Below are 14,257 nucleotides of genomic sequence, written 5' to 3' on the forward strand. Positions count from 1 at the left end.
AGCATCTGCGGTTTTGCAGACGTTGTATCCCACCGTGGTGGTGAAGAGAGAGCTGAGCCAGTCAATCTTTGTCCCATCCCTCACCAGATGGGACAGTGAACCAGTTTCTGGTAGTTTTGGCTTCATTGTGGTCAGGTGCCAAGTCCTGCTGGAAGAAGGAAATCAGAATCTCTATGAACGTTCTCAGCAGATGGAAGCATGAGGGTCTCTAAAATCTCCTGGTAAATGGCTGACAGCCTTGACTCTGGACTTTATTAAGACCAGCGGACTAATGCCAGCAGATGACATTACGCCCCAAACTAGGGATGGGTACCGAATTCTTTACTTTTATAGGCGCTGACTGAATTCCGTCGGTACTACCGAGTACCAATTCACGTAAAATAAAACTGTACCATGTTTTGGTCCAAAACGCATTCTTGTGACTGCAAGAGAGTGGAAGAGTAGTCAATTTTCCATGCCGGACACGAATGCAGCATTGCAGTCATGTGAGTAATGACGTTGGTAGCAGCGATTACGCTGCAATATTTGTGACATGAAGGTCAAGATTTACCAAGGCAAAACTTCTAAACCTGAGGAAGTAGTGTGATGACTGATGATTCAGATCAGCCCCCGCTGTTTCCTGCCCATTCGCCCCCTTCCTCTACCTTCTCTCTATCTTTCTTTCGTGAGCGCACGTCATACATTTAATTATAAATTATTTAAAATTCAGCGCACTGACGCCTTGATTGCAGCGTATTTTTCAAAAGTGTCAGCATCCCAAATAATTTTTTAAGACTTATATTGATGATAGATTGACACCAATTAAATAGAAACATGCTATTGCCACAGACATTGACTGAGACTAAATAGGTCAAAGTTCATCATCATATAGTCAGAATTCAACAGGTCACAGAAGCAGCTTTATCCCTTAAAATGCGTTCTCCATGTCTGTGGATGGTCTTAAAAGGTCAGATTTTTATGGTGGAGGAACTCACAAACAAAAATGTGCTAAAATTAAAAGTGAACACGCTTTGAAAAACAGACCATTTCCTGTAATCTAAAGGTTCAGCAGACTGCTGTGTGAATGATGGGGCTTTATTGTTGCTGTAATGTGAAATATTACACACATGTGTAAAGTAGAGGATGTTAAAATGATTGTGTCCCTTTACTTTAATGACAAATTGGAAAATAAAAATAAACTACAATAGAAGAAATAAAGTGTTGGCCCCAATAATTTCCTGGGAGAGGATCCTTAAAACCCCAAACATGTCTTAATCTAATGTCATTATTTAACTTCCTTTCCTTGTAACTTTAAGAAATTTAAACTGTCTTCAGAACTTCATTGCACTTTGTAAAATATATTTTCTTTAAAGAATAATACAAATTTTTATGATAGAAGTAGTTCATTTAAGGGCCCCAGCATCTTTTCTCATTTCTCTAGTACTATTTCTCTTGAAAAAAGCCAAAGTGACTGATTAAAAAATGCAATACGTCTTATTAGAGTACTCGATTAATCGCCAGAAGAATCGATAGAATACTCGACTACAAAAAGAATCGATTACTGCAGCCTTACCAGTATCGGTTCCCAGGTACCAGGAATTGGTACCGTACCGGTTCAAATGTGAAAGGTACCCATCCCTACCCTGAACCATCACTGACTGTGGTGACTGAAAACTCTGGACTTCAAGCACCTTGGATTCTGGGCCTCTCTGATCTTTCTCCAGACTCTGGGACCTTGATTTACAAATGAAACACAATATTTACTTTCATCTGAAAGCAAGACTTTGGACCTCTGAGGAAGTTCTATATCTCCATAGTCCAGGAAAGATGCTGATGATGCCATCTGTGATGGAGTGGCCTGAAACTAGGAACAAGACACTTGTAGTTCATTTCCTAGCCCCGTCCGTTTGATCCACTGACTCCAGCCTCATTCCACTCCTTCTGAATCTCCCCTAAGTTCTTCAGTCTTCTTTGACGGTCCTCTGAAGGCTGAGCTCATCCCCGTTGCTTGTGCACCTTCTCTTACCCCACTTTTCCCTTCCAGTCAACTTTCCTTGACTTTGCTTCAATACAGCCTCTGAGAACAGCCTGTCCTTTTGGCAGTGACCATGAGCAATAGTCTACCACAAGCACCCACTATGCTCTGCTTGAATCAGAATACCCTCCAGGTCCATTTCTAGTGCCAAAATGCATCAGTCCAGGTAGAGCGGATCAACCCAAGCAGGAACAAGAATGCTCAAAGCATCCAGTCAGTTTAAAAATACAACACAATGCATAGAGTCAGATTACAGCTCATCCTGCTGCACAAGCACCAGGTCATCGGTCAGTCAGAGGGTCACAAATATGATGCAATGGATGAAGAAAAAATATTTTTGTGGTGGAAAACAAGAAGATTTTACATGATACCACACATCCTTTAAAGGACAAATTACCCTTTAATTTCCTGATGAAGTCACTCAGGATAGAAGCAATAACATCCTGTAATAATATGGAGGTGAGCAAAGGAGCCTTTTGTTTTTATGCTACCCTAATGTTCAACTCTTATTGTGCAACTGTGCATGAACTCATAGTTCTCCCATAATCCTCCTGTCCTTCTCCTCAGGGCTGCACTCTGCTGTGCATCATGAAAGAGTTCTTGCGAATGCCTCTTTGTGTGGTCTGATGATTCTGACATTTTAATGAAACACTAAACAAAGAGAGATTCACATAGACAGCGATGTAGGCACAGAGCTTTTGTATTCTTTAAGGTCGCTGCCTGAGTACGGAGAAACACCTCTACAAGCTTCTCTTTGTGCCCTTGAGGTGACTCAGCTCGTTCGGCAGAGTAGCTGGCATTCATGTTAACCTGCCTAATTATGTTGTGTTAATTTCCTACTTTTTTGACTCCCAAATTCATGAGGAATGTAACACTATCGACTCAAATGCATCACGGCTTCACCGGCAATTCTGCCGCCGACTGTAGTGAGTGACATCACAGCAGTCGTGTCTGCAGAAGGATTTCTCTGGCTTTCACAACTGGGAAGTATTTGAGGTAATGTTATCTCTCAGTTAAGACGTGCATAACATAGGTTCAGTTATTTCAAATTAATTCAACATAATAGTGCACATTTTCTACATATTTTACCTCTAATTCAACCCTCCTGAGAAACCAAGGCTGACTAAATCATCCTCCTCCTCCTGGAGCTCAGCTCAGCTCTGATGCATCAACATTTGTTATTCTGTTTGTCCTTGACTTTATGAAGCTTTTCAGTGTAGTGACTAGCGAAATAGGTTTTGCCGGTTTCAATGAATTCATTACATGCTTTTTTTTTTTACTCTAATTGAGATGTAAATGCTTATATTTGAGTTTTTACTAGGCAGCAGTGATAAATGAAGATGCATTAAAGCTCATGTGGGAGTGTTTGGTTGATTATAGAACAGACTTATCTTTTAATGATGCTGTTAGGACTTCTAAAATGAACAAGACTGATTTTTTGAGTATTTTTTGTAATCACAGCTGTGTGCTTAACTGAAATGCCAGAAAGACCCCATGGACCGGGGTCATCAAGTACATTTAAACAAGGCCAGATTTAGGGCCTTTGTGTAAATGTACACCAAATGAGACTCTGGGGCCAGACTTTTAAATAAACAAACATTAAATAAACATTTTGGCCTAATTAACATATCACTATTATTAGTATTTGAATTTTCTTTCAAACCCCAGAGAATGGGCCCTCCTGAGTGGTGATTTGGCACCAATATCAACTAATTTTTGACAATTTAAACCCCCTTTTACAACATTATTCAGACATTTCTGCCACTCTTAGCCCATTTTGCCACTCTTTAACCCCTATTAGCCACTTTCCTGCCATTTATTAACCCTGTGGGCCACTTTTAACTCATTTTCACTACTTTTCCAGGCAGTTTATGCTATATTTTTGTCACTTTTAACTAATATTCACTACTTTTCCAGCCTTTTTGTGCTATACTTTTGCCACTTTTAACTTATTTTTGATACTTTATCCCCTTTTTGCCTTTCTAATCCAATTTTTGCCATTCTTTAATCCTTTTCTACCATTTTCCTTCACATTTTATCCCCTTTGTGCCACATCACATCCCATTTTGCTAGGGATGTATGATATTATCGGTTTGGTGTCGTTATTGGCAGATATTAGCTAAAAAAAGGCAAATATCGGTATTAGAGGATATCAAAACTTCTGCCAGTATTTACATCCGATATTTTGCCTGTGTATTTCAGCATACATCGACTGTAAATTTTGTCCATGTTTACTAATAAATTAGTGGAGTTTTAGGCTGAAACAACAGACTTATGTCAGTTGAGGTCTTTTTCTTTATTTAACCTCATTCTTTAAACTTTGAGTGTTTTTTAAGAACTAAAGTTTCTTTCATTGGTCATCTTCAAACCTTCAAGTGTGTCCAAAAGGACTGAAATTTCTTGTCCAAAAAGCATATTTAAATATCTGTATTGATATTGGTGTCAGCTAAAATGAATCTGTAAATATCAGCATATCCCATATCCCATAAAGTCCAATATCATGCATCACTACATTTAGCCACTTCATCACCCATTTTTGCCACTCTCAATCCAAGCTTTTCACAACTTTATCTGGCCATTTTTGCAACATTTCTGCTCATCTTTACCTATTTTGTAAAAATAAATTTTTAAATATTTACTTAATATTAGTTGACAAGTGAATTTCTTTAAAAACAGATCAAATGTTAGGTAGTTCTAAAACTATTTAAATATTAATCGTTCTTGGGGTGGGTTTAACAGCTGCAGACATTTAATGCCAAAAGATACTCTGAAAACCTAGCATGTTAAGACACAAACTTCGGATTTGACTTTACCAGGTCTTTAAAATAATTTGGAGGCTGATTGGACACAATCAGGCAGTCACATTTACTATCGGCCAATCAGAGCAACAAAACATGCAACATAAGCTCGACAATTAGTCACTGTCATGTCAGTACAGGAGTTTTAAATTTCAGACACTCCCTTCACCCGGAGTAACCAACCGTTTTCCAGCAGAAAACACCAGGTAAGATGTCCAGTTCTGATAAGACTGCCACTATAGTTACATCCATGCTGTTCATTTGACTGGCCACCAATGTTAACTAAAACACTCACATAGCTAATGCCCCTTTCTCCTTAAATGATGCTGATTGGTCTGGTCACTTTTTACCTCCGCCAAGGAGGTTATGTGATCGGGTGGGTTTGTTTGTTTGTTTGTTAACAACATAACTCAAAAAAGTTGTGGACGGATTTTCATGAAATTTTCAGGAACTGTCAGAAATGGCATAAGGAAGAACTGATTAGATTTTGGGAATGATCAGGATCACTGTCTGGATCCAGGAATATTTTAAAGGATTCTGTACTATTGGGAGATAGGGCTAATGGCGGAGGTCTGCGCTTTTACCACTTTACACCAGGAGATGGCGGACATGAGTAACTCCAATCCCAGCAGCATTTTTGGGTGTGTTTCTATTCAAAGTTTTGGAGTTCATAGAGTTTGAAAGACGCACGCCTGGTCGAGGAGATGAGTCGGAGCATAACAGAGAGAAAGACAGCAAATTGTAGCGAGAATACTAACAATGCTGGGAGGAATAGAGGAATATTCACCCTCTGCCAAGACTTACATTCGTCTGGTGAGACCATGGGTGCATCTGTTGTAGCGAAGCCTGCCTCACCGTGTTTCCACCCCACCGGGGAGGGAGTAATCGGCGAGTGCCATGTTGGGGGGCACATGGGGACGGATCCAGTATTTTTTGAAGGGTTCTTCACTATTGGGAGACAGGGCTAACGGCGCTGGTCTGGGATCTCCGAGTGCTTTTCTAGTTGAACATGGAATCTGGCCCATCCATTGGGTTTGCAGAGTCACAGTGAGGTAACTGCAGTGACTCAATGAGTCACAGTATGTGGTTTAAACAGCCTTCTTCACATTTCATCAGTGTAATCTGGCATCGGGGCGTTTTCCTGGTGGGCTGATGAGCTTTGAGGCCAGTGTAATTTTTTTTTCTTGTTTTTATTTAAACAATATTTGATGTTCGTCCACCATGTTCAGCTCTGACAAAATGAGTCAATGAAAGAGTGAGTAAACATTTTATTATTATTTCTACGGCATTTTCTTCTCAGTTTTGTTGTAGTTTGGGGAAATTATTTGGCAAACCTCGTAAAGGGGATAAAGGAAGAGTGGAGTATACCATATCATGGGTTTCATAGAGCAAAAATTCACAGTGAGTGATATCTTTGAGTTTTTAAAGAAGGTGGGTAGGGATGCAGGATATTGGATTGCTGCTTCTATCTGATATGCCAGTTTATCTAACATTAGTTGATACTTATACTGACATATACACTTTTTTTGTCACAAGACATGAAGTGTCTCCTGTGCAAAAGGATGTTGGATCAGGAGTGACCTGGGAGAGTTGTTTCATGTTTGGGGCTCATGGTGAGTCCCATTGACTGTGTGGGGTCCCGGACAACCATCTTTATCTGATGGTACAGCGGTACACAGGGGCCAACGCACGACAAAAAGTGACACTTTTCAGCTCAAATTCCAGTATTCATATTGCCTTAGTTGTTTAAATCCAAAGAGGATCCCACTGTTAATCTCTGTTATCCATATTTTTACTGATTATAATTGAGTTCCCCTGATTTTGCCAATAAAGCCTAGTCTCAACAGGACATATTCTTATTGCACAAACAAAAATCTTTACAATCAAAACCACAATAATCCGCTTTATCTGAGCTCTTGCCTGCCTCTCATCCCTCTCTTTATTTTGTTATGATCCACAGAGCCCTCCAGGTTCCACTTCCACAAGCCCGAGAACTACATCAGCATGTACCACCCGGAGGGGAGTGATACGCTGTACGTGGGCGGCCAGGCGATGATCTATGTGTTGACGTTCACTAACAGAGGGGTCCGCGACCTGCAGGTACACTTCGCTTCAGTGGATTTTGCTGACTTGTATGCAGACGTTGTTTAAGGGTGTTTGGGGGGGATTTAATCTCTAAGCGGCAGACAGTGTTTTTTATCAGAAACCACTCTGCTGCAACAAGGAGAGTAGCTCTAAAAGATCTGTTGCCAACCACTAGTTGAAGTACTTTATACTGCCATCTCTTCACTAAAGTCCACTTAATACCATGCTGGCACACAACCAATGTTTAAAAGTCCTGCCCATATATTAAACTTAAGCTGGTGGGAGTACATAGCATTGTGTTTTCAGCTGTTTTATCTGGTTATTCCTCTTCTATGGACTGTTCTTCAGTTTTTGCTATTAAAAAATCTGGATAAAGATTGCACTTCTTTAAAACACACAAACACTTCAGCAATGAAATTGCCAAAATTGCCTGAGGTTAAATGTTATTGATTGTGTCAAATGGGTTCATAATATCATCCGACATCGATCGCTGGCTCCTGAACAAAAATGCATCCTTGCAGACTTCGCAACACCTGCAAACATCATGTCATTGTTCAAAGAATCGATAAAGTTGTATATGAAAAAACTAAAGATTTACAGCACTACTTTCTAAGGACTTTAATGCAAAATCAATGCAGCCTAGTATTTCCAATGCTCATACCAAGAGGAGAAAAACACCTGCAGACCTGGGGTCACCTGCTTTTCAAACCTTTAGGGGGCAAGGAACCATATATGGTCACTTCCTTTTGTGCTCCCTACAGTTGAATTTTCTCGGCCAATCAGCCAATCAGTGGAGATCAGTCAACATCACTGAAGTGACATCACTCGATCCGACCAATTATCATCGGCCCAGAGCATTTTAAACTTCCTGTTTCCTTCAGAACACGAGAAATGCAGTTTTAAATCTCTTTAGGTCCCAAACAAACAGCCCTAAAACCTAAACTAACCATGATATTATGATAAAACTCACGGATTATTAAGGTGAATAGTAGAGCTAAATGTCATGATAGATTTTGTTTGAACAGGATTTTTAGCAATCACTGTAATTTTAGTATGAAAAATGGAGGAACTGTCTGTGGACTTACTCCTTTGAGGGTTTAGGGGTGTAAAAAGTTGTCTACATTAAGACAAATTGCAATTTCACTTAGAAAGCCATGCTAAGGGAGTTTCCCTGCCAAATAAGTTGTTATAATGTGGTAAAATAGTAGTCTGTAGTGTAGCTGGATGTTGCTACAGATTTGGAAAAAAAAACCTAAAGCATGATCCAGTGGTAAATGTAACTGATTCAGAGACATTTTTAAGGTATAAACAGTTTCATTGTGAGTCTTATTTCTGCTTAGTTAGACATTTAATATTTCTGATATTATTTACATTTTCAGGTTGAATTATAAAGAAAAATAACTGGAAAAAAATAGTGAAATGCCTTTGTTACGACAGCGTTTTCGGTTTCTCCCCCTTATTTGGGATAAGTACTGCCTGATAAGTTAATACATCAGCCTTGTTGTTGAACAGGAATTTCTTGGAAATTTTTCTTTCCAAAACCCAAACAAATTCCATAAAATTAAAAAAAAAAAATCACCTAAAATTTCTCTGAAAATTCTTAAACATATTTTCAAATTACGCCATATCCCAAAAGTACCCAAATATTTTTTAGATAATCATCAAATCTTTCAATGAAACTTTCTCAAAAAGCCTTAAAGTTCCAATAAAAATGTATCCCATAATTCCATGCAAATTCATGAAAACTTTTCAGCAAATTCCCAGAATATAAAAGCGAATCCCCCCTTAAATTTCTTGGCATGTTCTAGAAATGTTCAAAAACATTCTCCAAAATTCCACTAAAATGATCAAAACATTTAAAAAAAACTAAAATTTTATAAGAAAAATCCTGAAAATGTCAAAAGACAATCCCAACACTCTCCAAAATATACAACATGCTCTAAATTTCCAGAACACAAAGTGATAACTTCCAAGCAATTTCCCTAAAATATCCAAACAGAAAAAAATTCCAGTATTTCAAGCAGATGCCTTGAATGAACAATTATCTCACCAATTCTAATACCAAAAATGATTACTATAATGTGGAGAAGCCAAAATGTAGTGTCCTCATGTGGATGCAGGGTCTTATGAGCATATACTGGGATGTCCACCACTAATATTCATGGGCTCAAATTGTAAATTTCCAAGTATTTCAATGTTTGCCCCTTAAAGGGTTAATTTCTCAATTCAGAACAGTGCCTTGTTTGTCAGTGTCACCTCTCCTTCATTGGCCAATCAAAATAAAGAGAGGGTTGGACTTGATATACCAGCTCTGTCGGTAGAGTAGAAACTGTTCTGGTTAGTCTGGGACTAAGTTTCTAAGTCTGCGACTGCTGCAGAACTTCTTTACATTGTTTTCAAGCTTTCTTGGTGATATTCTTTAGAAGTGACATTAAATGCAGAATCATCTATAATAACCAAGCTACAAGAAAACACTGGTGAGAGGAGCTCTTAAACGGAGGTTATACTGTCAGTGCATTAACGGCAGATGTGGAAGCCGGCCCTCTTAAAGCCAAAGAGTTCCCAGAATAACTCGGCCCATCTTCTGCCTGAACAGAGGTCTAATCAGGCAACCTGACTAAAATTACCTGTCTGAGTGTTCAGGGCATTCAAGTCAAGTCAATTACATTTTTTAATAAAGGCCACAATGACAGTCTTGTCCCTTAAGATTTAGATGTGATTGTCAGATGAGCCGCCCAGAGCTGCAGGAGTGAAGTGACCCCTTTGTGAGGCCGTCTGAGTGCAGACCAGGAAACCTCTGAGTACAGCGGGACCAAAGTATCATAGTGAGGTTTGGGAAAAAGAGGGATTTACCTACTTGGAGGAAATAGATGTTAAAACAGATATCAGTAGGCATGAATGTGTGACAGGAATGCATCAGGAATCAGCAAATAGTTAGCCTAGCTTAGCATGACATTGGAGGTAGCTGGCCTTTAGTGGCTTGTGGTGAAAACCAAGCCCAAAAGTATCTCAAATGCTACACATACCTGTTAATCCAGAATTAACTGATTAAAGACAGTCAATTTTTAAATCACCTAGCTTGCTTTGCACCCAACCCTCCAGGCGTTGGGCCCACAAGATGACGGTTCCATGTCGCTTCAGGCTGAGCCTTACTGGGTCCCATGGAGAAAAGCCCAGCCAACAGATACAAGCCTGGCTCCAAGGGCGGCCCTGGCTTCCCTCTTCTGGGAGCAATAATTATATTCTGAATTTGCCAGTTAATAAGAGTTTCATGAATTGCTGTTAGTCTGGATAATCCCCCAGGAATTTGCCTTGGGAGACCTGACCAGGGGCCCCGACAACATAGCTCCACCATAATAAGGCGGTGATTCATGGAGGCTCAGACTCAGAGGTCGGGTGAAAAGCTGGGACATCCGGGGGGATCTCAGAGTAGAATCTGCTGCTCCTAAATACTGAAAGGAGTCATTAGAGGTGGTTTGGTTATTTGAGGATGTCTTCATGCCCTTTAGGACATGGGTTGAGTATGCCATCACAGGTTTGTTTGAGAGGAAGAAGGGGGTTGTAACACCCAAGGTCACCCATAAGGGGGATAAAGGAGAGAGCCTTCTGGGGCCAAATCTAAAGCCCATGGAGGTCAGGAAAATCATGATCCATTGTAAAGTTAATCTGTGATTACAATATTTTTCTTATACCTGAATAATGACCACTCTTATCACTGCAACAAGTGTTTTTCACAATGCTGTGATATGTCTTCTTTAAATTGTAAACCCACTTTCCCAACCTTCTAAGACCAACGTTGTCATATACGACCAGAAGAGGCACATGCTATTCATAGTTAACTAACTTTTGAACCATAATTCAAAGCCACTGACTTATTTTTTCCACCAAATAGCCCCCCATTGTGCCCTTCTAATGATGAATACCTTGGCTGACTCTCTGGGGTCTTTAAAGATTTAGTCCACACTGATAACTGATATTAAAAATCTTTTTTTATCCATTTATAATCCATTTTTTGATCATACCTTCAGCTAGCGGCGTAGACTGCCATCATATTGTCTGCATATATCCCAGAATGCATTGTGACTGGGCTGTTACAACCAGTGGCAGGCTGTTCCATCGTCACGTTGTGCTTCACCAAACAGTGTCTTTGCACTCACTTAGAAACTGGAGAAGAGAGCCTGAATGACATATGAGAGAGAAAGAGGCACAGAGAGGCTGTGATGTGTCCCTCTGTTTCACTGCAGACAGGAACTGCTTTTATAATGAGTAAATTTCCCAAAAGTGCAAAGGCTTTTTTTTTTTTCTTCTTCTTTTAAATGTGACTTATTTGAAGACTTTTTGACAAAGAATGATAGTTTCTTTTTACTTTTTGGTCCAAAAGAGATGAGTTTGTAGTAAGTTTGTGCAAAAAACTCGCAGTCATTAATGTTTGCTGTGTTCAATACAGTTTTAATTTTTGATTGGGTTTTCATTTGTCTTCATAGTCCCATAACATTTTTAAAATTCAAGTGACGTTGCTGCAGCATGCACGTTCTCAAAGCCCTGGTTGTCCTGAAGTAAAGGATGTTGAGAGCTTGACTGTGCACCACAGGATTGATGTTTTACAAGCTTTTAAGGACAAAAAGTCCAGGCAAGACATGATTGTCAAATGGTTAGCACAGGGCCTCCTTCAAAGGGATAAAACTGAATTAAAATGGCTTAACAGTGGCTAAAATTGGTGAAAAAGAGTGAAATTGGATTTTAAAAGTAGCAGAAATGGCTTTAAAGCGATGAAAATGTGCTAACAGAGGCAACAAAATAGACAGAACATGGCATACATGGGTTCAGAAATGTGTTCAAGCAAGTAGAATAAAGGTGAAAAGGGGTTTAAATTTCCAAGAAAGGGCCAAGAGTGTATTAAAGGGGAAAATAGTGGCACAAATTGTTCATCAGAGGCAACAGTGGGCAGAAAGTGGCAAAAATAGGAAGATAAGGTCCTGGATAGGATTTAGAAGTGGCAGAAATGGGTAGAAAAGATGGTGAAATGGGATTTTAAAAGTAGCAAAGTTGGTTAAAATAGTTGGTTAAAAAGAGGAAATTAAGGGTGACAGTTGCCCAAAATTGATGAAAATATGGGTGAAGTATAGCGGCAAAAATGGGTGGGAAAAAAGTGGTTGAAAAGTGGCACCAAAATAATTTCAACATCAGAACCCAATAATAGTTTGGTACACTTTCTAGCTCTTAAGTAAGATGACTGTTAAACATCCATTGCTGCCATAAATAAATCACATCTGGGGAGGACCCTCTCTCTGGGTTTGTCAGGGGTCCAGCCAAATCTGTGCGCAGGCCTGGTAACACCTGGATATGCATTTAAATTCATCATCCTTTTTGATTTTTTACTAACATAATATAAATTTTAGACCATCCCCTAGCCCTTATGTCCAGATATAGGACATGTAGAAATAGAAGCACAGCTATCTCAGAGATCATTTTCTGCACGGGGCATCTATGTGGTTAATATAACTTTTAAATATATATTCCCTCTTAGCAGTGTTTACCAGACTCTGCTGGGTGAAAACAAATATAGTAGCCCCCTGCTGTGAGGGCCACACAGAGAGCCAGAGAGGTCAGAGCTGGAGAGATGAGACGGCCGGCCTGTAGCTGACCCAGTTCAGCAGCTGAGGGCCAAAAGAAGCTGGGTCATGCATACATTACACATTAGTCTTCCTGTGAGGATGGAGGACATATTTCACTGAGTAATAATGTCAGCACAGGCTCAGGATTACACACCGGGTGGGATACAGTGACGGCACTGACAAATTGTGCAGACTGTTCACTCAGTGTTTCATCAGAATGTGACGAGATCCTGTTTTTCTGAATAATTGAAGGTTTGTGTGAGCTTTTCTCTCCCCGGAGACAAACAGACAGAGAGAAAAGCAGCATTTGGTGATGTGTTTGTGGCATTGACTGACGATGTTGGTGTGTGATGGTGTGATTTTCCTGCACACATAGTTAAGAGACATTTTGTCAGGATGCCGGCGAGTTTAGTGGAGCATATAAGGTGTAAAAAAGTGTTTTTTTTTTTTCTAAAACAGCCAAAGAAAACATCACTTTGTGATGTCAGTCATGCAGAATGATGGAATGAGGGCTTCTTTTCTGTAGTTCAAATATTGTAGAGTGAGACATTTATTATTAAAGGGTCAGTAGACTCGGTTATCTGCTTTGCAATGGAGAAGCGAAGCTTGTTTGACTGAAGGGCAAAACGCTCAGCTGTTTTCTCAAAAGGATAAAATCACTCTGCCTCTTTGTACCGTGTTTCTGCTCTCTCCACCTACATTCACAGAGATCAGTTTGGTGTTGAAATTCAGAGTTTCTGACTAACACTGAAGTGAAATAGTACAACACATATGCAGAAAGTACGTACGCCTCTCAGGCTCTTCTGCTTAAAAAACATTAAAACAGACATATTAAAGGTTTGAAAAGCCGTCAGAGCACCAACACAGCAAATGCTTGAGCTTAAAACCTGCACAATTCAAATGTTGCAACAAATTTAAAGGTTTAAAACGTCACGGATTGCTGAATCTTTCTTTGCACATGAGCAGTTATACACAGAAATTGTTGAAATTATCATTGTCTACAAGAAAACTATCAGATATATTCTAGAAAGCAGATGACACAATGCTTGATAGTGCTCTACCTCTGTAATCATCACATTATAGCTTTAGCTGCCATATTGACTTCTAGCTCTCTCAGTGACGGAAATGAGCGCACCTCTGCTCCTTTCAACGTCTCATTTATCTTTTAAAATCTCAAATACAGCTCACTGGGACAGCTATCTGCACCATGTGAAATAAAAAATGTCTGTAGGCTTGTCTTTAGTCTAATAGTAGTTCCTTGGTTTCTTTCAAATTAAAAGCATGTTTTCTTTCAAGCAGGACGTCAGCCATCCTTGGATCCAGACAGGGTGAATTTCAAAGTAAAAGCAGAAAGAACAGTATGTTGAGAAATCCTTATCTAGGTTACTTTGACAGAGACTGAACTAAAGGTGAAAATGGCTTCATATTAACCAGGAATACTCAGACATCAGTGAGTCATTTTGTACATGCGCTCCAGGGTGGGAAATTAGCACCCTCCACCTGCCAAATGTGGCTATTTTTAGCAGCAACCTACTGGCAACTGGGGCGGGTGAGAAAAAGTGACATGACTTTATCCTCAGAGCCGAGACGACCTAGTCACTAACTGACCAAAGAACCCTGCCCCCTCCTCCTCCCTGTGTGAGAGCTACGTTCAAATGTTTACAGTCGTCTGAGTACTGGGATGATTTGACTCAGTGTCACATGAGTAGAGCTGCAGCTGCTCTACCTGCTGAAGGGCTTTAAAC

The 14,257-nt window shown here is 39.8% G+C and overlaps 1 protein-coding gene across 1 annotated transcript in view; it reads left to right on the forward strand.

The window, feature by feature from the left end:
- si:ch211-113g11.6 (uncharacterized protein LOC559008 homolog) overlaps positions 1 to 14,257 on the forward strand; it is a 122,220-nt gene that overhangs the window by 13,493 nt on the left and 94,470 nt on the right. The window contains exon 2 of the mRNA XM_041793131.1: positions 6,773 to 6,912. Within this exon, the coding sequence (XP_041649065.1) occupies positions 6,773 to 6,912 (140 nt within the window). The remainder of the gene's footprint in view (positions 1 to 6,772; positions 6,913 to 14,257) is intronic.

This window comes from Cheilinus undulatus, linkage group 8, assembly GCF_018320785.1.
Source record: "Cheilinus undulatus linkage group 8, ASM1832078v1, whole genome shotgun sequence".
Taxonomy (NCBI): domain Eukaryota; kingdom Metazoa; phylum Chordata; class Actinopteri; order Labriformes; family Labridae; genus Cheilinus; species Cheilinus undulatus.